The sequence below is a fragment of the Aricia agestis genome, chromosome 9 (genome assembly GCF_905147365.1).
Source record: "Aricia agestis chromosome 9, ilAriAges1.1, whole genome shotgun sequence".
Lineage (NCBI taxonomy): Eukaryota > Metazoa > Arthropoda > Insecta > Lepidoptera > Lycaenidae > Aricia > Aricia agestis.
This window is the reverse complement of record NC_056414.1, coordinates 5079127-5103449: the sequence shown is the minus strand read 5'-3', so window position 1 is coordinate 5103449 and position 24323 is coordinate 5079127. Positions and strand designations below refer to the sequence as shown.

The 24323-nt window shown below is 34.0% G+C and overlaps 1 protein-coding gene across 2 annotated transcripts in view; it reads left to right on the top strand.

Moving 5' to 3' along the window:
* LOC121730394 (microspherule protein 1) overlaps positions 1-24323 on the top strand; it is a 54243-nt gene that overhangs the window by 29440 nt on the left and 480 nt on the right. For both annotated transcript variants that reach the window (XM_042119418.1, XM_042119417.1), the window contains one exon: positions 23711-23926. In XM_042119418.1, the coding sequence (XP_041975352.1) occupies positions 23711-23926 (216 nt within the window). The remainder of the gene's footprint in view (positions 1-23710; positions 23927-24323) is intronic.

The window sequence follows — 24323 nt, the reverse complement described above, 5'->3', positions numbered from 1 at the left end:
TCTAATAATAACAACTTAGGAATTCGTAGACATGTGAACACATCTTTATGATTATGAGATGTTCGTCCCTCTAATTAATAAAGTTAAATCTATGAAATCAAAGAATTTTTTACTTTTATAAGTAGTGCAACAATAAAAATGTTTAAATAAAAGGTTTTTGTGTTATAAAAACTTCTTTAAATATGTTAAATATTACTTACTCATGTAAAAAAATGAAAAATAACCTAGACTATGTGACCTACCCGGTCACATAGTCACACTATGGATTAAAAATAATTGCTACTCTTGTTGATCCTTGAAATGATCTATATTTTTTTTAATAAGCAATTAAATATGCATTTCACTAGATTAAATAAACGAAGAAATCCATTTATTGCTGTATTTTTTTGTATTAAATTATATTTTACATTTAATCGCACAACGGAATCTGTTTCGTCGAAAATTCGATTTTGTTTTAATAATATCAGAATAATATAACGTTTTCGGCGTTCTTTTTAACTTATTCCATTAGTTCAATATTATATTGTATATGACATTCAAAAAAAGGTAAATAAATGACCTTAAAAAATATAGACATATTTTTGCAAGGGTACACGTTTTTTTGAAAACGCCCGTGAGTGTGCAATTATTAATTATTGATAAACCATTATCGTTATTGCATAGGTAACAAATTCATTTATTGTTTCAACAACATTTTTCCTTTGTAATAATGTGTTAGTAAATCTGTAAAAGAGGTTTCAATTACTACGGCCGGGCCTTTTAATATGCGAGTCTAATATGAAAGTCTTAAAAAATCTTATTCAAAAATTAGAAATGAAACGTTTATTTTTATATACATTAAACCTCGAAGTAAGTATGTAGAATTTAGTTTAGAACCTGATATAACGACATTGGAGGGATAACATATTTCGTACGTTATACCCGAACCCAATTTCCAAAACCCGGGCTTTCGGGTATTTTTAAAAGAAAACCCGGGTACCTGGGTTTTTCGGGTTTTTTCGGGTTTTCTTAAAATTCGAAGATTAACGATGCGAAAATACTTTAAATATGATTTTCAGCGATTGCCAACACCTTTCCAGTAAAATACTATTTAAATACCATAGTGTGCGGTCACGGCAGTGCCCAACCAAGTCTCGAGTGAACGGGCACGGCCGTACCATACTTTTATAGAAGCGACTATTTACATCTCCTATTTTATTATATTATATTGGATCTTATCAAAGCTAGGGATTAAGATTTTCGGGCCAAGATTAAGTGTTACGACAAGCGTCACCTCCAAATTACATAATATATTATTAAATGTATTTGTATTTTATGAAATATATAAAAATCTGTCAATAATTTTTGAAGACAGTAAATGGAAGAATAACCTTAAATATAAAACGTATGCCAACAAATCTTTATTTAATCTTTTACATTTTTATTGCTGCTTCTCAAGTTATTAATAATAGTTATTTAGTCCTAATTGATGTTGGCATATAATATTATACCTGTAATTAAATGTGCGTGCCTAGTTTTTACTTGAATTTGCCTTTTGTCTGCCTTGCTGCGGTATGAAGCCGAATGTTCTTTGCAATTTAAGGTAACTTTTCTGTCATCTAACTTAGTGGGAAATCCTAAATTACTGAAAAATTTTACATTACACTACACCTCAAAGCTTTTTGTAGTCATTAGTTCTAGTCACAATAGACAAAATTCATGTCAGATTACCATATAATTGATCAGACCAGACCATAATATTATGGCAAATGCGGAAGGTTGCTTTTAATGAATTTGGAAGATTAACCCTATGGTTGGCATGCTGTTACACACAAGAAATTGTCTCTGGCGCTGGTGTTGGTAAAAACTCTGCTTGTTATATTTCATCTCGATTCACTAAAATCACGTGTTTTAATAATTCCGCAGTGAGTATGACATCCACGGCCGGCTAAAGAAAGCCACCATTCGTCCTATTATGTGTTATCAACATCAGTCTCTCAAGCAATGAAAAGCAATCTGCCGCATTTGCCAGACCGCAATACAAAAATATGGATTCAGGTTTTACTTGATGGAAACTCCCCGGCATAGTTTTGTCAGTTTCTAGGGGCTGGTTGCTTTCCTGGAACCTTTTTACTGATTGCATAGTTTTAATATTGTCGCTTTTTGTTATGTTGTGAATATAACAAATAATGACAAACAACGACAAACAAAAACTTTTAAGGGTTTTAGTAAGTTAGACGGCTGAAAATAATGACTTTAAATTGCAAAGAAGACTGGGCGTCATACCGCAGCAAAGCACAAAAAATATTTTTTAGTAAAAATAATGCCAAACATCGATCAGTATAAATTATTACTTGACAATCAGTAATAAAAATATCTCATTCGAATGAAATTTTCAGTTTATAAAACGAAATAAATATTTGTTGACTTATCATTGATTTTTAAACTTTTTGTTCCGTCGGCGGGATTCAAACCCGCGACCCCCGGCTTGAGCTACCAACAGCCCACCAACTGAGCCACAGAGGTAGTCAAGTAGTAATTTGATGATGATAAAAACTACTATTAACAGTCGCATAAGACAATGTGACACTATTTAATTACCCAAGCTGCTGGCTGAAAATTAGGATAAATAATGAAATATAGGTCATGACTCATGAGTCATGAATTACTCATGACACACTTAAAAGAACCGACTTCGTGCTGTCGTCTAGACTCTAGTACAAACAGACTATAATATTATATCGTAGACAATACAAAGGAAAAAGACCATACAAAATCCATTGAAAAATTAATATGCATAGATAAAAATGAAATCGATTGACCCTCGACTAACCAAGGACGCGATGCCCTAATAACACGACAAATGATGTGACCTATAATACATGTATGTATATTGTGTTGTAATACATTTTAAATTACTTAGGAAGTTAGTCGTGTTGGATGAAATATAATCTTTGTACAGCTTTTTAACGGCGAATTCTTAAACACTTACCCCCCTTAGCAATAAAATGTAATCATTTTATTAGTAAGGGTATGATACAATAGACATTGGATACTTTACACAATGTTTTGTTCTTGCCTGGGACGTTTAATTAAGTACATGAAATTCGCTCGAAAGACAAAGTCAAAACTGTGTATCTTATTTCTCGTGTAACATTTTTGCTGCTTAATAAGGGGGCTAATGTTAGGACTTTGGAGTTAATGCGACGCCTTGATAATTTGGCTGTAGCGATATCGATTTTTTTCAGCAATGAGTAAAGCTAAGAAATTAAAGTTCATTGTCAGTATTAATCATGTCTTTGTCTTTGAGTTACCCATAGCATAACACGATTGGTAAACTTTTATAACACAAAATAATCAATCAAAAATACTATTTTGCCAACAGAGGAGAGTGATTTAAGCTTCCAAAATTTGTACATAGATTGGTTCAAGCATACATTTTAATTTGCCCATAGCTTATATGAAATGTATTTATGGTTTTTAAATTACGCGACAAAAACCATTTTGTCGCTTACGCCCTTTCCAATTTTTGCTGTTCCATTGCTTGAAACAAGCAATCTAAAACATAATATCCAACACGGTATTTTACTTTAACACGGCGTCACCTTAAGGTGACTTGGCAATTACATATTTTCGGAAATAATCTGTCTTCCCTTTCTCAAGAAGAACAGGACTTGTCTAGGCTCTAGATCATGGGTTCCCAATCTTTTTCAGCCTTCGACGCTCTATTCCTAGCTATTTAAAACAAATTAATAAATAAATGGTAACAGATACAAAAATTAAGAGTTCTTATTTTACTAAGTAGTTTACAAAACTCAAGTAGGGTTTTTGTAATTTGTATAATATGAGTTGCTTTGACATTTGTGTTGTTTCGGCGTTACTTGCTACTTCCTGCGGCTTTCCCACGACTGACACTTTGAGAACCTTTGATCTGAATGTTATTCTTTTGGATGATGGGTTATCTTTAAACAACTTGTATTTCCCGGGCGATTCCGAGGTGACATGATAAGCCTAGCAGTTATGACGTATGTTACTATGGCCACAGAAACTACTCGTAGTGTTTTAATTTTTAAGTAAAGTACTTTAAAATGTAAAACCTAATTATACAGGGTGTAACAAAAATAAGTAATAATACTTTAGGATGTGTACGTGTTCCTTGTAGAGAGTTCACTGTGAAAGTAGCAGCGCTGAAAGACGGAACAATTTTTTTCACTTTTGTATGGGCAAGGGTCCGAGCGTCACGAGTTTCCCCATACAAAAGTGAAAAAAAATTTTGGTCTTTCAGCGCTGCTACTTTCACAGTAAACTCTCTACAAGGAACACATACACATCCTAAAGTATTATCACTTATTTTTGTTACACTCTGAATATTACTAGCGACCCGCCCCGGCTTCGCACAAGTAGAAAATATATAGTCATTGAAAAAATAATTAAAATCGATTCAGCAATTTTGATTTATATTCATTATTACCACCCGTGGCCCGCATTGGTTGGTACCGCCGCACAAGCTACGTCTCGCAATTTTTAAACATGTAATAGGTATCTTCGAAAATATTCATTTAAATCATATGCTGTAAAGGGCCATGTAGATTGTAGATCTATATTAAATCAATAATGTATTTAAAGTGTTTAATTGAATAAGGATTAATGCCGTATTGGTTAAAATCGCTTCGAAAATTAGCCATTATTTGTCGTTAAAAGTAAATAACAAAAAACTGTTATTGTGGGATATCCATAACAGATAGACAATATATACCATCGCGTAGCTTTATGTAGACCTTTTCAACGTGTATAATACTTGGTACATTCTTTTGATAAATCTCGTAGGGTTCAGACCGCGTTTGCAATGTAAGCGGAAAAAAATGTAATTATTTACGACATCACATTAGAATTTAGAAACCCTAACAATAACAGTATTTCTCCACTATTTAATTAATGTTATTATACTTATAAACCTCCCTCTTGAATCACTCTATCTGTTACGGAAAACCGCATCAAAATCCTTTGCGTAGTTTTAGAGATTAAACTTTAAAGGGAACAAAGGGACATGAGGGAAAAAAGCAAATTTGTTTTATAATAAGTACATATAACATAATATGTAGTGATGTAATATGTTATTTAACATTTTTAGTACCTGGATGACCGAGCTTTGCTCGGTATAGCAAACACTCATTGACTTCGTGTTACTTAATAACGCCATCTGCTGGTCGTTAAAACAATTAGTTGCTTACAAAATAGTATTATTATTCGCCAATAGATGTCAGGAAGAGTCATATTTTTCTGTTTATCGATTATCGATACACCATACAAAACACTCATACAAAGACATTTTCTGAAAATGATTCCTAGCTAGATCGATTTATCGCCCCCAAAACCCCCTATATACTAAATTTCATGAAAATCGTTGGAGCCGATTCCGAGATTCCAATTATATATATATATATATATATATATATATATATATATATATATATATATATATATATATATATATATATATATATATATATATATATATATATATATATATATATATATATATATATATATATATATATATATATATATATACAAGAATTGCTCGTTTAAAAATAAAGATTATTGTTCAATGATATATTATTCATTTTGTGTGATGTTGATAACAACATCAGACAAAATGAATAATAATAATGACCCTTTATAAAAAGGGTATAAGTGTTAACTGATTTTCGAGTAATGATTCAATATTTATGAAAGAATTTATAATATCAAAGCTTTATAAAATGTGAAGATACAAAATATTGTTTTATTATCTTCGTGCAATTTTTATAGTAATAAAATAAAAAAGAAATAACAACATTTATTATAAAAACGTGATATGAACTTGTAACTTGTTTCGATAACTTGGTGAAAAAACGTTGGAATATTTTAGTTATATGTAGCCGTCTGTTATTAAAAACAATTATTTTTCTTTCATTTTAGTAGTTACCTTAACCCCAGGTAGAATAACCATACCACAATAGACATAACTACCTCTTTGCAGTCGAACTACTTCGACTGCAAAGAAACAGACAGGTTTCAATATCTGTCAAATTCGTCGGGTTTCACTAGGATTATGAACGGAATGTGCCTCGCGCTGGCTTATATAATTTATTTTTAAATATTTAAAATAAAGATTTCAAAATTTGATTCTGACAATTTTAATTGCATGTGCCAAAAGTCAAAACACAAACAACAAAACGATCAAAGAGGAACACGTCCATCGAATATGTCATATTTTTAAATTCGTAATGAACAAGTTAACAACCCTAGCGACGATTTTCGTCATAATACGTCAAATTAAAAAATTTCAACATAAGTTCTAAGTCGGCATACTCTATAATTCTCTCTACTCTGACCATACCGGAAAGATTTTGAAAAGTTGCCACCTGAAAAATAGGTATAAGTATTTTTTGTTTATATTTTAAGCTTTTAAGGTGCTCCCTCACCGTGAGCATTCACGTGTAATATAACATTTTAGATTCGAATTTGAGTATTATTTACATTTCAATACTATCCCCTGACTGACAAGCATTCGCGTGTAATGTAACATTAAAGATTCGAGTTTCATACAAGAAATAGCAAGCTGACTTCACTGTCACGTTACACGTAGCATTGACATTACAAGTTGCATCAAGATATTATACATTGTATCATTACAAGGTGCGCATTGTAATGCTCGGTTCTCCTCCCTCACTGATATAATGCTCGATTCTGTAACGTTCCATTACAAGCGAATGCTCCCGGTGTGGGAGCATTCGCTTTTAATGGAACGTTACAGTTTTTATACGTGGGAGAGCCATGCTCCGGCACGAATGGGCCGGCTCGACCGGAGAAATACCACGTTCTCACAGAAAACCGGCGTGAAACAGCGCTTGCGCTGTGTTTCGCCGAGTGAGTGAGTTTACCGGAGGCCCAATCCCCTACCCTATTCCCTTCCCTGTCCTCCCCTATTCCCTTCCCTTCCCTCTCCTATTACCCTATTCCCTCTTAAAAGGCCGGCAACGCACTTGCAGCTCTTCTGATGCTGCGAGTGTCCATGGGCGACGGATGTTGCTTTCCATCAGGTGACCCGTTTGCTCGTTTGCCCCCTTATTTCATAAAAAAAAAAAAAACCTTTAAGTTTTACGCCAAAGTGTTGCGTAATTATTAAAAAAAGTGTGTATTTTCGAAAGCCTAGGTAGACAATGATTTTAAAATGTTTTAGTATCAGTTGTATCCCGATCTTAAAGCTTATAATTACATACATGATACAGTGCTAGTCACGCTTGACTTGTTTCTAATATAATTATAGCGTACTAAGAACGTGATAATTATCGAGTTGGTGTAAAGTATTCAAATTACAATTACTGTATGCGGAATATTGTTACACTATTGGCTACAACAAATGCAGGATTATGTACCTATTACGTTAGTTGACGCCCGCAAAATTAGTTTATGTCGCTAGGCGCGGCAACCGTACATTTTTCCCGTCTTTCACTGGGACTTACTGCCGCACTCAGAGTGGAACATTAATTATATTTTAAATGTAATTAATTCAAAATTTTCACTTAAGCCCCATACATTATCTGTCAAACTCTCCATTAAATTGAATGTTAATCATAATTAAAATATGTCTCTGAGTACGGCGGTAAAAGTATCTCCATAGCAAATTTCAGCAAAATCGCTTCAGTGGTTTGGGCGTGAAGAGGTAATAGGAGACTTTTGCATTTATAATATTATAATTAGTATGGATTTATCATCCCAGGATTTTGTTTCAAACAATGATTCTGCAGAGTCTTTTCATTTTTGAAACCTTGACTTGTATAGACTTACTTCCTCATTATCTCATTATTAAGGCGGGGATTAATCTCAATCAAAAACGATAACCTTGCACACAACCAAAGACCAAGCGTATACGCATCGCAATAAGATTCATTTTAGCTTAGCATAAAACTATAGGTTCTCGGGCGGATCTTCTCTATTTTTCATGTCTTTTTTAAATATCTTTGGAAATAAATATTAAGAAACAAAATTGCTCGGTTAAAGAATTTATAATATAGATTTACTAACAATTTATTCAAATAAAATGTACAATTATCCTAGTTAATACTTATATTTCGATGAAATAGAGTTTTTTCGGAGGTAAGTTTGTAAATTAATTACAGCCAAAGTATTACGTTTTATTAAAATGTTTATGGTTTAACGTATTTTGAATATTGTGCTTTATATCTCATATTTTTTAACACTTCGTTATTATATTGGAACTAGGTAAACCGGGAGTCACGGAATAACAAATTGGGGTTTATCCTCGCCTTAACAAAATCCACACCGCTCATATTATTATGTTTAGTTGTTGTGTAATACGGTATGATAGTCGCTTGATTGATAATGGCTAAATATCATTGAATACTATAAAATCTGTGTACACTTTGAATCGATTTATTAGTAAAGGTTATTTATAGGCGCAACTGATGACTGTTCGCATTTTGCAATATTACTTTAGATTTCCTTTTCTCTAATGTATTTTTTGCAAATGTATGCCTGATTGTAAGGTTAGTAATAGGTAATTAAGGCGGGGATTAATCTCAATCAAAAACGATAACCTTGCACACAACCAAAGACCAAGCGTATATGCATCGCAATAAGATTCATTTTAGCTTAGCATAAAACTATAGGTTCTCGGGCGGATCTTCTCTATTTTTCATGTTTTTTTTAAATATCTTTGGAAATAAATATTAAGAAACAAAATTGCTCGGTTAAAGAATTTATAATATAGATTTACTAACAATTTATTCAAATAAAATGTACAATTATCCTAGTTAATACTTATATTTCGATGAAATAGAGTTTTTTCGGAGGTGAGTTTGTAAATTAACTACAGCCAAAGTATTGCGTTTTATTAAAATGTTTATGGTTTAAGGTATTTTAAATATTGTGCTTTATATCTCATATTTTTTAACACTTCGTTATTATATTGGAACTAGGTAAACCGGGAGTCACGGAATAACAAATTGGGGTTTATCCTCGCCTTAAGTCATTGTATTTCATAATCATAGAATTTCACGGTTATAACAATGTCATACAGTTAGTATTTAGGTATCGCCCTGAGTGTGGTGACGTAGTCGTATACCTTAGAAATCTACTGTAAAAAACAAATAATGGCATTATTTGTTTTTTACATTTGTTGAGAATATGACAAAATAAACCAGCAACAAAAAAAAAAAGCCTAAATCATGTATACGTATACAGTGTGTAACAAAACTAAGTGAAAATACTTTAGGGTGTGTATGTGTCCCTAGTATAGAGTTCACTGTGAAAGTAGCAGCGCTGAAAGACCATTTTTTTCACTTTTGTATGAGCAAGCGCCCGAGCGTCACGAATTTCCCCATACAAAAGTGAAAAAAATTGATCTTTCAGCGCTGCTACTTTCGCAGTGAAATCTGTAAAAGGAGCACGTACACACCCTAAAGTATTATCACTTAGTTTTGTTACGCCCTGTATACATGAATATAAAATAGTAACTGGTTACAGAATTAGTACTTACTAACGCAGAAGATGTTTTCTTTATGTCGCTAAATGGGACATCTATGGTCTGCCAGTACCATCCAAAAAATATTCTTCTTTGCCAAAGAACTTAAAATAAAATTGGTTTCGTTGAGGAAAATGAGGAGAAGCTATCTTAATCCTAACTGTTGGCGATCTTGTCTAACAATCTAATCAATGATCCTCCTTAAACACCTGATAAAACGCCTATAATTATAAAGGCATTGTTGTAATTTCTGAATGATGTTGTTGCAGCGTACGTAAAACAGTCCTATTGTTTTGAATATAGAAAAGTTTTTAAACTGTTGGCCATGTTGTGGAACCTTGGCAATGTCATGTGAATATCTTGATATATTCGTTAACTACACTACATATTTTAATAAGTTAAACGTTTTGACTCCAATGCGACTTTGAAATTAACCGCATAAATCATAATATAACCGTAAAACAAAGTGTTAAGTAAGTATATCCATAGGTATCGTAACATTAGAATACCTAGTGATTATAATGTTAATGTTATTCATTTAGTTTAATGCTGATTCTATATCTTCATAACTTTTTTTACATTCATAACTGAAGGATAAAAACACTGAGTACGTTAAATCAAGACTGTGAGTTGTGACGCTACTCGCAGGCTAGGAGATGACCCGTCACAAAAAGGCAACACTCAAAATGTGTTTTGTGTCGATATTTTTAACCGACTTCAAAAAAACGAGGAGGTTATATATTCGGCTGTGGATATTTTTTTTTTATTTTTGTATGTTCGACCACTACTACGCCGTTTGTGAACCGATTTTCAAAATTTTTGTTTTGTTGTATTAGGTTTCACTCCAATTTGGTCCCATTTTCGCAAAAGTGGTGATTTGATGATGGGATCCATGAGTAATCGAGGGAACTCCTCAAAATTTATATGGAAACATATGGTGATTTTGGTTTTATGGGAAGCATCCTAAGCATATGCTACCAAAACGCAAGATTTTGCACCAAGGTATATTATGGTTCCGAAGATACTAGGAGAACTCCGGATTCCCTATAGATACAAGTTTGGGGGTTTAGGCGTTGTTTTAAGAACTGAAAGCATATGCTACTATGCAAATTACATTCATCATCATCATCACTACCATGTCAGGGTCACCAATGTCACAACTCACATAGTTGTATATGGATACAATATACACACAACACCATAAAATATTATCAGTCATCACCTTATGTCCTTATTTATTTGGTATATTTCAAAGCGATTTTAATAAAAAAAAATATACTTAATGTTGTTTCAAAATACATAATATTTCAAGTAAGTACCACAAAATTGAACATAAGTAACAAATTCAACCTTTACTCCAGAGCGTAAGGCACACATTTGGGTTGGACTGAAGGAAACGGGGCACTATGGAAAAAATACTTAGAAACATTTTTTGTCAAAATTTTAACCTCTTATAACCACCCTTTTTGAGTATACCAATCGATAGGGGGCGCCAAGGGGAGCAAAAAAGCTCAGATAAACTTTTCTCAAAAATCAATCCCTGTCGAAAGACAGGCCGAAAATGTGACCCTCGATAGCACGGAGAAAATACTTAAAAAAATTTCACGAAAAAATTCAACCTCTTTTAACCACCCCTTTTGAATACAGCAATCGATAGGGGGCGCCAAGGGGAGTAAGAAAGCTCAAATAAACTTTTCTCAAAAATCAACCCCCGGCCAGATACAGGCCGATATACGAACCTCGTTAGTATGGCGAAAATACTTATAAAAATTTGGCTAAGGTTTAGGAACCTACGTCAATTAAATGTTGGTGACATGGGTGACACAACACCCTCTCCGTCGACTTTCTTTTGTAGTAGTTTGTCAAATAAATTGGGGTAGTTTTGTAAACATTTACCAAGATTAAGATAATATTAAGGGGTTGAAGTATTTTCTTACGCGATGGTTAGTAGATAACTAAAAAGAGTGAAATTATTATTTTTAACAAAAATTAAAACCGACTTCCAAGGTAAAAACATTAATAACATCCTTATAATATGAACTAAAAAGTATTAAATAATTTTTCCTATCTAAGAGTGCCTTTTTCGGAATTCGGCTAAACCTCAACTATTTCTGTACTCGATCTTCATCATTTTGAAGTCGGTGCCAGTTCCAAAAGTTTCAAATATTCTGTCAGAGAACTAAAGATTCAGCTATCTGGTACCGACTTCAAAATGATGAAGATTGAGTTCAGAAATAGTTGAGGTTTAGCCGAATTCGGAAAAAGGCACTCTTAGATAGGAAAAATTATTTAATACTTTTTAGTTCATATTATAAGGATGTTATTATTGTTTTTACCTTGGAAGTCGGTTTTAAATTTTTGTTATTAATAATAATTCACATTAAATCTCATTACATCTACGAAAGATAGATATATTATAATGTGTAGATTGGCGGTGATTGGTATTAGTTGGTGGTGGTGAAAGTATTGTTTATTACATGACTTTAAACAAAGGTAGTCTGTTACAATACGAGTATACTGTCTTATTTTTTTATCTAATCAGCAAAATGTAAACACATTTTAATACATAATATTCAAGTTTTTATTAAACCAGGTAAATAAAAGTGCTATTAACTTTATCCAAAGTCAAGGTTTTTTATTTGGCGATACTCGACAATTAAAAAATAACTCCGTTGGAAGGATTTCGGGCATGCTTCTTGGAGTCGTGACATTGATGGAGTGTACATTTTTTCAAGTTTCGCTTACAGTTTTCAAATCCATGCTCAATAAAAAAGTTTATAGCGTAGATAACGAAACTGCATAATGCATTATACGCCAGGCAGAATTGGCTTCAATGAAATAAAGATAACGTAATTTTTATGCGCAAAACCAAATGAAAATCTTTGTAAACAATGACATTGGTTATTATAACGAAGAAAGTGGCGACGAAAAGATGCTTTCGTACAATATTTTTTTTCTTACCTACATCTTATATCGGTTTTAACGACCGACTATCGGATATAACGACCGAACAATGACGGTCTCCTGATTTTTTTGTTACTTAGAAATTTTAGCACAGAATAGATAATAGTACAATATTTTAGTAATAACGTGTAGGAATATCAAACAGCAAATTAGGTTTGAGTCTGTATGAGTCCTTTATACAATAATTATCACAGTAATGATTTAATAGTTAAAGGACTGAAGTCTCAACCAATTCAAATTAAATTTCGTATGGAGATTGGATATACATACGTCTTTTGACCACGAGAAGGAAAATTTTATCCCGGAAATGTTATGTATGTACTAAGTATACTTACGCGATAAATAAGTTTCTACGCAACGAACGACATCCAGCTAAAACCTTAAGGGCCTGTTTCACCACTTCCTGATGAGTGCCGAATAGGCTATCCACCAATTAACTTGACAGATGAAGTATGGAAAATCTGTCAAAAAAAGCTGTGAATAGCCTATTCGGCACTTTATCAGAAAGTGGTAAAACATGACCTTAGTAATAAAATAATTTAAGAAAATAGTTTTACGTAATTTAAAATTTTAATAGTGTTGATTTTCGCAAGTCGATTAATTTTTAATGTGCTCGTACTAAATAAAATTATTATTAAACGTTAGAAGTTTAAGTAACTTAGTAACTGTACGAGTCCTTGACAGTTATATCTAGTTATAGTTAAAATATATATGTGACTTACATGGAAACTACTATGAGCTTAAACCTTTAAATAGCTGGATTTTAACCGACTGACAACTGTGAGAAAAGCAACAGTTTTATAATTTAAAAAAATGCTGTTTAAAAAAAAACACTAACGCACGTTGTGAGATTTATCAGAGGTTTTTCTATTCACTTTCGTTTTTAATTGGATTTAATTTTGAAACCGTTAACCAACCAAGAACGGCGTTGAAAATTATAATAATATAATAACTCTTACTAAAGAAACTCCTGTCGAAAAAGACGATCCTAAAATTATTAACACTTATAAAAGCGAAAACACAATAATAGTCGCATTACATAAAATTCTATCTTGAAATGTAATTTGTGACCATAAAGATTGTCTCTAATGATAATGTAAATGTAGATAAGTGTTCATTACCGTTAAAAAAAATTTTGTTTTGCTTCAGCACAAGATAGACAAAAATAAGTTTAGGCTCTGTCCCCATCAGACACGGCGCGGCGCCGGCACCGTGTTACGGCGCGACGCCGCCACCGTGATACGGTACGGCGCCGCACCATGCCGCGTACGGTGCGTCCCTATTCAGTCGATATTTGCGCTCGAACGAGAGTGCTTGTCTGGATAATGGATATGGATCGCGAAAAAATTATTCTCTTGTTGTTACTAAGACGAAGATGGAAAAAGAATCATTAAATATTTTTTGAAGTCGGTTAAAAAGAAACCGAGGAAATTTTATCTATTATTTATTATAGATAAAATTTCCTCGGTATACATGACAATATTTGCATTACGCGACATTGATATGTATTTTCATATTATGCCTCGTTTAAGTTTGGACACAAATTTTGTTCGGAAGTTTCACCAGAATAGGGGCGCGCGATGCACCGTACACGGCACCGTGTCACGGTGCGGCGCCGTACCGTATCACGGTTGCGGCGTCGTGCCGTAACACGGTGGCGGCGCCGTGCCGTGTCTGATGGGGACGCAGCCTTAAGGTCGCTCAACCGAGGTTTTAAATCATAAATTAAAATGTAGAATAAAATCAATGATTTATTATTTAATTATGTACATAGTTGGCAAGCCAGGTTTAAAAACTGATTAATTTTATTGTAATGCATGTTATTAAAGTTTCCCAAGGTCACCAGGCAGTTTTTACAAGTTTGTAAAAAAGTGTGGGTCTGAAATACAAAAAAAAATCTATTAATGATTTTGTATTGTATTTGAATAATTTTGTACTGTGGGTTCGTAGTATGTAGTTCCAAGTTAGGGTAAACGTTTAATAAAATTTGTATAAGAATTTTTATATGTAAGTATACAAAGAATTTTAAATATATTTTAAAAATTCTTCCAAGGATATCTGACGTCAAATAAATTATAGTAATTATGCTGTTTATATATAGAATTTAAAATAACAGAAAAATCATACGGCATTGCTAATGGTTCATGTTGGTTGGTGTTGTGATCCTTTTGGTGCAATTTTATTAAAAGTTACTACTTAATACAATGATTTTATATATTGAGTAAATTCAGGGCTATAGAATATAGGCTGATAGGCTGTCAGAACTAAAATGCTTTTAACAGTCATTTTTAATCGGTCCGAAAAAAAAACTCCACGTTGGGTCCTGAGTCCTGGATTGTTTCCACGATTGGCCGTCCAGTGTCTAGATGTCGATTAGGCAATAATATGAAATGAAAAATGAAATGAAATGAAAAATATTTATTTCTAAGTAGGTTAACAAAGTTAACACTTATAGAACGTCGTGTCTACATGAGGCCTACCACCGGTTCGGGAACTACCCCGCCGAGAAGAACCGGCGTAAGAAACTCGCACGGGGCCACCTTTTACCAAAAAGGTGGAAAATAACAATAATAGCTTAAGCTGAATTACACTAAGTATGTAAAAATGTAGTACCATTAATTATATTATAGAAGCGGCCTATGGTTTGTCAGCTTATTTTTCCCAAGGTGTGCTGTCATTGAGAAAATCAGTTACCTTATAATAAGCCTTAGCACACAAACGTTCTTTAACAACTTTTTTAAATTTATTTTAAACTTTTTTAGATTTTAGACGTTTTCTGAGATTTTATTGTATAGACATATACATTGACCTTTGAAAGATTTGTTTACTTTATAATAGACCCCTCGAAATGTTTGTATTCGCTTAAATTCCCTAGGAGAACCGCCAAATCTGCATTGTCAGGAATGTGGTCATTTTACTTCATTACTCATTAAGTCATTACCCTTCTGAATTGTTTGGCGTTATGAATTAATTTATAAATGACCCGTAATGAATTAATTTATAAATTAATTCATTACGGGTCAACGTAAAACTTTTCATGTGGTCTAAACTTTTTTTTATTTATTTAATTTAATGGGCCGTCTATGGGCATGAGGTCTACATTAAAAGTGACTGAACCCTGCAATACTACTCCAGTTTGTAGTGCATAACTGTCGACCAATTATGACGTACGTCTTAATAGAGATACCCACTAGATCCCGTTATGGATGTGACAGTTAAGCAAACTGATGGAGATAGCCAAAATATTTGTATAAAGTAATTTAGAACCAATCATCATATATACACGCTGCACAGTGCACACACTAAATAAGAAGTTTGACAGACATATACCCTTTGTAATTAAATTAAGAATTTGACAGATGATTTAGAAATCAAAATTTAATTGCAGTAGTACTTTTACCTAAAATTGGTCTCTGAGTGCAGCAGTTAGTTTCTGCGTTTATGTAGAGGCGGTACAAATATTAAGGCAAGGAATCGTTTTAGCGTTCTCTAACGGCCGTTCCCAATATTTGATCTATCTCTGGTTTTGCCCTACTAGAAAACCAGAGATAGATCAAATATTGGGAATGGCCGTAAGTGCGTAACTACAATGATTTATTTTTTACATGTCAATTAATTTGCACAAAAAGGTCAAGTTGACAACACTACAATGTATTTATCATTCATCATAATACATAAAAATATCATTTTTATCGATCCACTGGGCAATTTCCATATAATGTTGGTCTAAAAAAAAGCTGCGCGGCCAGACCTAGGATTATTTAAAATAGCTAAGCCATATTAAAGAACTTAAAAAAGTATATAGACTTAACCCTGTAACTGCATTTCCCGAGTAATTATTTAGTTAGGATAAAATATTAAAAGCATTGAATTTAAAGGGGTCTTACTGGGAAAGAGGTCGTACTGGAAATGGCATCGTACTAGGAAAGAGGTAATACCGGGTAAGGGGTAATTTCCCAGTAAGACCCCTTTAAATGTAAGTATGCTTTTAATATTTTTTTCCTAACTCAATAATTACCCAGAAAATGCAGTTACAGTATTTTTTTAAGTTTTTTAGTTTCGCTCGGGGTCCATTTTCAGACATGAAATGACCTTCGCGGTCCACACGTTTTATAAAAAAAAAAAATAAACATAGGTAATTACGGAAATGACAAAGGTATTAATTGAGATATCAATGAGAAAAGTAACCATTTTTGTAGCTAATTATCTCTCTGAAGTTTGGAATGAAATATTGGTGCAAGCTAAAGATTTTACATAAAATTCTGGAGATGTTGCAAAGTCCTAAGATGAACGAAGATCATCTTCGAACATGCTTGGTCCGCACACAATGGGTCGGCGGTCCGGATGCGGACCGCGGTCCGCCATTTGGTGACCCCTGGCCTAGCTAATAGTTTTTGGAAATATTCTTAGTTCTGGCTGCGCATTTTATTTTTTTGGACCAGAATGCCTGATGTCCTTTTCCGCGTTTTAATACTTTCTTTTTAAAATAAGATAGTGGATTGAACTCTATATTATAGATATATAATATCTCCATTTGAATTGTAAATTACAGAGATTTTATTTTTAAACAATAAAATGTAAAGGTCATTTTAAAATATTATATAGACAGTAGGTATAGTCTAGAATTTGTGTTATTTTAAGATTAATCCATACTAATATTATAAATGCGAAAGTGTGTCTGTCTGTCTGTCCGTCTGTCTGTATGTTACCTCTTCACGCCCAAACCGCTGAATCGATTTGGCTGAAATTTGGCATGGAGCTACGTTGAATCCCGAGAAAGGACATAGGATAATTTTTATCCCCGAAAAATGCACGGTTCCCGCGCGATAAACTAGTTTTGGCGCAACGGAGTTGCGGGCGACATCTAGTAAAATATATTTTGTATAAGCAATATCATAAGCCCAATACATTCGATGTTGTTTATTTATAGATATTTAAAATTACTATTTAATAAATATAGATTAAGGTCAAATCATTGATAGTGTAGCTAAATACATATCGATGTTGGTATAATTAATTATTATTATCGTGTCCAATGTGAATCATTAGCTTTGTCCACACTGTGCCTTTTTCTGTTCGTCAAGGGCACGACGGAAGCGAACGTGAGGCATGCCCGCGACGCATGCCCTCTGACCGCATCCAAAACTTCAGAAATGACAATATTGGCGTTGCGTTCCTTGACGCATTCAATTATTGAATGCGCCAATATGAAAGTTAATGAAAGTTAAGTTAACCACTAAGGGGATTGTGGCGGTACCTACAATTCGTCTAACATTCCTGCAGGCTGCATCACGCTATCGAAGTTTCTGAGCGCGTCAGTACAATATAGATGTATAACATAGTATACGACAGCTGAAATATATCACATGGGCTCCGGCCTGACCGGAGCATGTACCACCTCGCTCGGTCGGAAGATCTTCCTTTGTGGCGGCCACGCATATTCCCACATTGGTGACCCTCGACAGAACACGCCTCCTTCATCATCATCACTCCCCGCCCCCCACACCGCGCCAGCTGGCATCGCCTCATCGGGACGGATACCTCGTCTACTAGCTGTAATGTACCGCGGCCTGGGCGACTCTACATCGGCATCATCGGGCTTTCTCACTACACCGACCAGTCAGCAAGCAGAGCACATTCTCTCCTGGTCGGCACGTAGCATCGGCCCCGCACGGCAGCTATCCGACTCACTGAATCCCGTACAGCAGCATCACAATTCCGACTCACTGGGACTCACTGCAACAGTTCCGAACTTCCGACTCACTGGAACTGTCTGGCACTGGCGATACAAGCGACAAGACTTCAAGATTCGACCTCCGGTCTACGGGGGGGAGTGATGTGGCGGTACCCACAATTAGCGCCACATTCCTGCATCGCACTATCGAAGTTTCTGAGCGCGTCAGTATCAGCTGAAATGTATTATGTGGGCTTCGGCCTGACCGAGCATACCACCTCGCTCAGTCGGAAGATCTTCCTTAGCGGCCACCACGCATTATCCCTACAGGATAAAATAGAGGATGAAGTCTGTATAAAATATATTCTTAGATTTTCGACTGATTGAACTGAAATTAAACATTGGAGCTTCTACGATGAAGACGAAGAATCGCCCAAACTTGTATCTAAAGACTTGTATTTATAAGGAGTCAAGAGTTCTGTCAGCACCTTCGCAACTATGGTATACCTTGATGCAAAATCTTACTTTTTGGTTAGCATATTATGATTAGTATTTTTCACAAAAATCAAAATCACCATATGTTTCTATAAACATTTTGAGGAGTGGCCTCGATTAGTCATGGATTCCATCATCAGGTCACCACTTTTAAGAACATAGTACCAAATTCGAGTTAGACCCTAATCCCTATACAAAAAAAAATTGAAAATCGGACTACAAACGGCTGAATAATCGTTGAACATACAAAAAATTATACAGACGAACATATAACCTCTCTTGTTTTGGAAGTTTATCACAAATTTAATCCCTAATAACAGCCGTCACTTTAATCTATGCTAATATATCAACAGTGGTGGCGGGGGGGGGGACCACAATGCTGTCTGGCAACATCCGTCAAATCAATGCTGTGGATCGCAACAACGTATACGGCATAATATCAGAACGACAAAATTTACTTAATACCAATTCTTTTCAATACCTACTTAAAAAACAAACATTTGGTACAATTACTATAATTTTTGGCCAATTTTGACCTAGGTTAAAACGCAATTTTCCGTGCGAATGATAAAATCTTCATGCTCTAGAGGCTTTTATCATGGGATTTTTAGTTTTTTGGCTACCTTGAGTACAACAATATTAGCAACGAAAAATAGTTGTTACTTGACTATAATTGAAGTAGTTAAAATATACATATAGTATAAACTATAAATGCGAAAGTCTGTCTGTCTGTCTGTCTGTTACCTCTTGACGCCCAACCACTGAAACGATTTCGCTAAAATTGTGTATGGAGATCCTTTGTGAATTGTGTCCCGGGAAAGGACATAGGGTACTTTTTATCCAGGAAAAATGTTAAGTTTTCGCGCGATAAACAAATTTTGGCGCAACAGAGTTTCGGGCGTCATCTACTCAAGAATATTAATTTTAAAATACATAAAACTGAATGTAACAAAGCTGTTGATAAGTTACCTTGTTTGATATTATTCAATCAAAAGCGCTAGGATAAATAAAAGCCAATAAGAAAATCTTCAGAATTTTAAGAAAACATGGCATTAGATAAGTTTTTGCACTCTACCAAACATTAATTCGCTTATCGGTAGTAGTAAACTAGTAAACCTTGTTACCCATATGCATAAATGCCGACGATTACATACTCATGAATTTTTAATTCTGCATTCCTAAGTTGTAAGGTATCTAGACAAGCTCTACCAGATCTAACACTTCTACTTCGATGATTTTTTGACGCGACCGCACCAACATTGTGTTGACCAACCGACAACCGATGATGATGAATTAAAATCAAGAGCACTCTCGATCTAGTTAGCTTTCAAACAAAAAAAAATGGTATAAAGTAGTTACATAGAAAATTAAACCTTAACTCCAGAGTAACGCACTCATTACTTCTGCGAGACCAATCAGCGTTGGTCGGGCGCATCCGCGCGAATTCGCGCAAATGCGCACGAATTTTTAAATCCTCAGAAGTGAACGTTACCGCTTTGGAGTTAAGGTTGAATTTGTCATGTTCAGTTTTGGTAATTCGCTTCGATGCGCTTCGACTCTGGGCTAGTATAAATTAACCCTAAGTCACTGATTTTTAACGAGGTTCAAGTGAACGATTAAAATTTGAATGAGAATCACTGAATTTTATGATTACTAAGAGCCAGAATTTTGGTATCTAATTATTTCTTTGATTATTATTCGGTTGGTTTTTTGCATTCATTAAATGGTCGTGTGCATGTTGTGGTAGTATAATAAAGATAATTAATTATTTACGTAGTTCGTTCATTCAAATCTGAATGCAATTGTGTCTAAAACATAAACTTATAATATGTCTAAAATAATAATGTTTATGCATACTACGTAAATGGAAACACCAACTGTACCTACAGAGTTACAGACAGGCAATGAGCAATATTAAGTTCCTACGGAAAAACGTGAGGATTGGAGCAAAATTTTGCGCAGACAAGATAAGTAGGTACTGCAGGTTTTGTAACTTTCTTATAAGTTACTAGATGTTCCGCGCGGCTTCGCCCGCGTTATTTAGGAATTTCACGGAAACCGTACATTTTTCCGCAAAAAATAGCCAATGTCCCTTCACGTGGTCTATTCTCCATGTGTGCCAAATAATAATAATAATATAACATTGGTCCAGTAGTTCTTAAGAAAGCAATTTCATATAATTTCCCCCGTTATTTCCACATTTTCCTCTATTTCTTCGTTCCTATTAGTCTTAGCGTGATAAAATATAGCCTATAGCCTTCCTCAATAAATTGGCTATCTAACACTGAAAGAGTTTTTCAAATCGGACCTTCGGACTTCGGAATTTTTCAAATCGGAGTTCCTGAGATTAGCGCGTTCAAACAAATAAACAAACAAACTCTTCCCAATTATAATATTACAGATCTGTCGGTTTAGACTCGAGGATATATTTTATGAAAAAAAAATTACCCAAACGATTGAATATACCCAATTTCTATATAATAAGGCAATTTAGAATCAATCCCACTAAGAAAAACTACACAAATAACACAAACTATATTACAACAACGATACATACAATAATACAAGTATGAAAACAAACTGAGCGCTATAGTTTGGCTTCGCTGATAACACTATCGCAGCGTTCGGTCCTGTCAATATTATCTTTGTTTTCCTCATTGTATATTACGCTCTGTGTGCAGACACCAGATAAACGACGTGTACCAATAATTGCCAAGATAATAAGCGAGTTTAATGAATAGTTAACTTTTTAAGAGTGTTTCGAAGCAAGTTGAAACGGGCTCTATAATATTTTGTAGTGTTTCTGAACTAGATGAAACGGAACATCATGTAAGGGACCATTCCGCTAGAGACGGCCCTGAACGAAAATTTTTAAAATGTGGCATTAGTTACAATTTTTAATTGTAATATACGTAAGAAGATGTGTATTTACTAAAAAAAAACAACATTTATCGGTGAAAAATGAAATTCGAATAATTTAGAGCGTGTTTAAACAATATCATCTAAGGGACGCGATGTTTTCCCCATATTTTTAAATTAAAATAGCTTATAATTTTCAAATTACTGTTTATTGTTTAGTGGTAGTATAGTTATACAATATATAGCAATGCGTCGAAATCTTTTGTATAAATTACACAATTCAATCGTTTTTAGTGATTTAGACGATTAAGACAGGTCAATAAACAACTGAAAATGAAATAAAACTACAATTTGGTGCAGTTTTATTACAAACTTACTAGTATAATTACTTATATATTCCATGTTGAAAAGTTTAAAATTTGTTAAAGAATTACGATTTAATTCACCTTTAAGAGATTTGAGAATTTTGATGTTGCACCCGCGATCGTAGAAATGGTTGATAATTTCTAGTACTTATTACTATAATTACTTTTATCTAGTTGCATAGTTTCTTTGTATTATACTATTTTGAAATATAGGCAAATTATTTTGTAAAGGTTTCGCAATAACCAGTATTCACATATGAACTCATCACAGTTCTTAATGGAGGGTCAAATTGGTTGCACCCGCGATAGCACTTCAAACCTGTTTTGTGGCCCTTCATACATTTGATTAAGGTTTTTATTTATAAATCATAGTTAAACTAGGTAAAATGTATCCCTTCAAGGGATATTTAATTAATAATAAACATGCTTTATTTTGCCTGTAGGAAGCTTTAAGTGTTTCAAACTGTTGCACCCGCGATAATGGAATCGTCCTAAGGCAAACTAACCTCATGTGAGAGAAGGAAAGAGAAGTATTATTTTTTTCACGAAGGAATCTGCACTTATTTGAAGCTGATACCGATAGGTTTAAACGTACCTAATCCTAGAGAAACTTTTATGTCTCGAATATTTTTCTTCCAAAGAATTGTGTACTTATTTAAAACTGTTATTCGTCAATTTGTACCCAATCTAGAAATGTTCTAGCTTCAAATCTACCTTCTAAACTTTAAAGAGTTCACTGACATTTAAAACCGTTAAATGACATCTGTCAATAGTTTCGGTATGTTCCATTCGTGAGCCTGTTTACAAAAGGCATTAGACCATTTTACTGATGACATAGCTTCACTTACCCTAAACATAAGTATGATTTGGTTTACGGACGTATTAAAAAACAACTATTATTTCGATAAACGGGAATTATTCCAAATTTTTTGTTATTCAAGTGGGGTAGACACTTAAACTTTTAACGGAAAATAGACTAGACTAGACAGTTAAACTTTTAACGGAAAATAATAAAAAAATACTCCTAAACCGCTAATTTTGATTTAATTTGCCTCAAGTGATGGAAAAATAATTTTTATTTAAAAATTTTGGTGAATAATTTATATTTTTTTATTAATATACGGTACTTTATTCAAGATTTTTAGTTCCAAATCATTTTTGGTGCTTAAGCTCGACCGTACATTATCCGAATTTCTAACGTTTAAATTCTATGATATTTTCATAGAAATTCGGACACTCCGCCCCGCTCATACATTTAGACACGTCAGAATTCTGATAGTATGCGGGGTCCACAACAAAGTATAGAGTGCGTTTCGGCAGGCCGGGCGTCCGTATTTTTCTGATCAGCGGATAATGTGCGGCCGAGCTAAATCTTTGGTTTAAAAGACATTTAAATTATTTGAACTTCATATGTAATAGTATAGTTATCAGGCAAAAAACACTACGAAGCTGATTTATTATTTAAATTTAAAAACCGATTAAAATTCATTACGTCTTTACTTTTGACCTCATGCTTCAGTACGTTATACCTTCTCGAACAAAATGTTACAAAGTATTTGAGGAATATTAATAGTCGTTTTATAGAGTTATTCTACCTAGGACTATATTCTACGAGATTATTTTTTTTTATCAGGAAGGTCCTTTATAGTAGTAAAATAAGTCAAAACGTGTTATGCAGTGTACTTATCCTGTAGCAGACACCTCGTTACATAAACACTTATAATACATGACGTTTGTTGCATTTTGCTTTCCATACAAATACCTTGTATTACAACTAAAAACATTCATCCGTTATGAAGCTAACTAAGCATGAACTACATAATAACATTTTCGTTTTACCACCAGATCGCCGTCGGACGAAGCACAAGAGATCACACGATAGACGTGGACTTAACACTGGAGGGGCCCTCCGCGAAAATCTCGAGGAAGCAGGCGACGATTCGGCTCAGGAACAGCGGCGATTTCTTCATGTCATCGGAGGGGAAGCGTCCTATCTTCGTAGACGGTCGCCCCATTCTACAAGGCAACAAAGTGAAACTCAACCACAATAGCGTTATCGAGGTTAGTTACACCACTTTATATGTGGTCCAATTAATAATTGAGGCACAGTCACCAGCACTAATGTAAATGTGCAGAAAAGGTCGCAAAGCGTCAAAGATACGTATCAAAGGAAACCTTGATAATACTAGGCAGTAATGTGTGGTTTCTGAGATTTTTACAGGAGTTTAACATCTCAATGGCGTTGTTGATTAGTTACGCGTTTGAAGTTAGCCATTCAACTGTACTGTTGAGGGATTAATACTCTAACAAAATCGCAGAAACCGGGTTCAAGTCGTTTATTTCCATAAAATATGACTAGTATTTGGTGCTCGTGGCTATATCAGGTTTGTGTGGTTCAGTATTAAATCATTGGTAAGTTTCCATAGTTTTTTTTAGTTACGTAGATATTATAAATTAT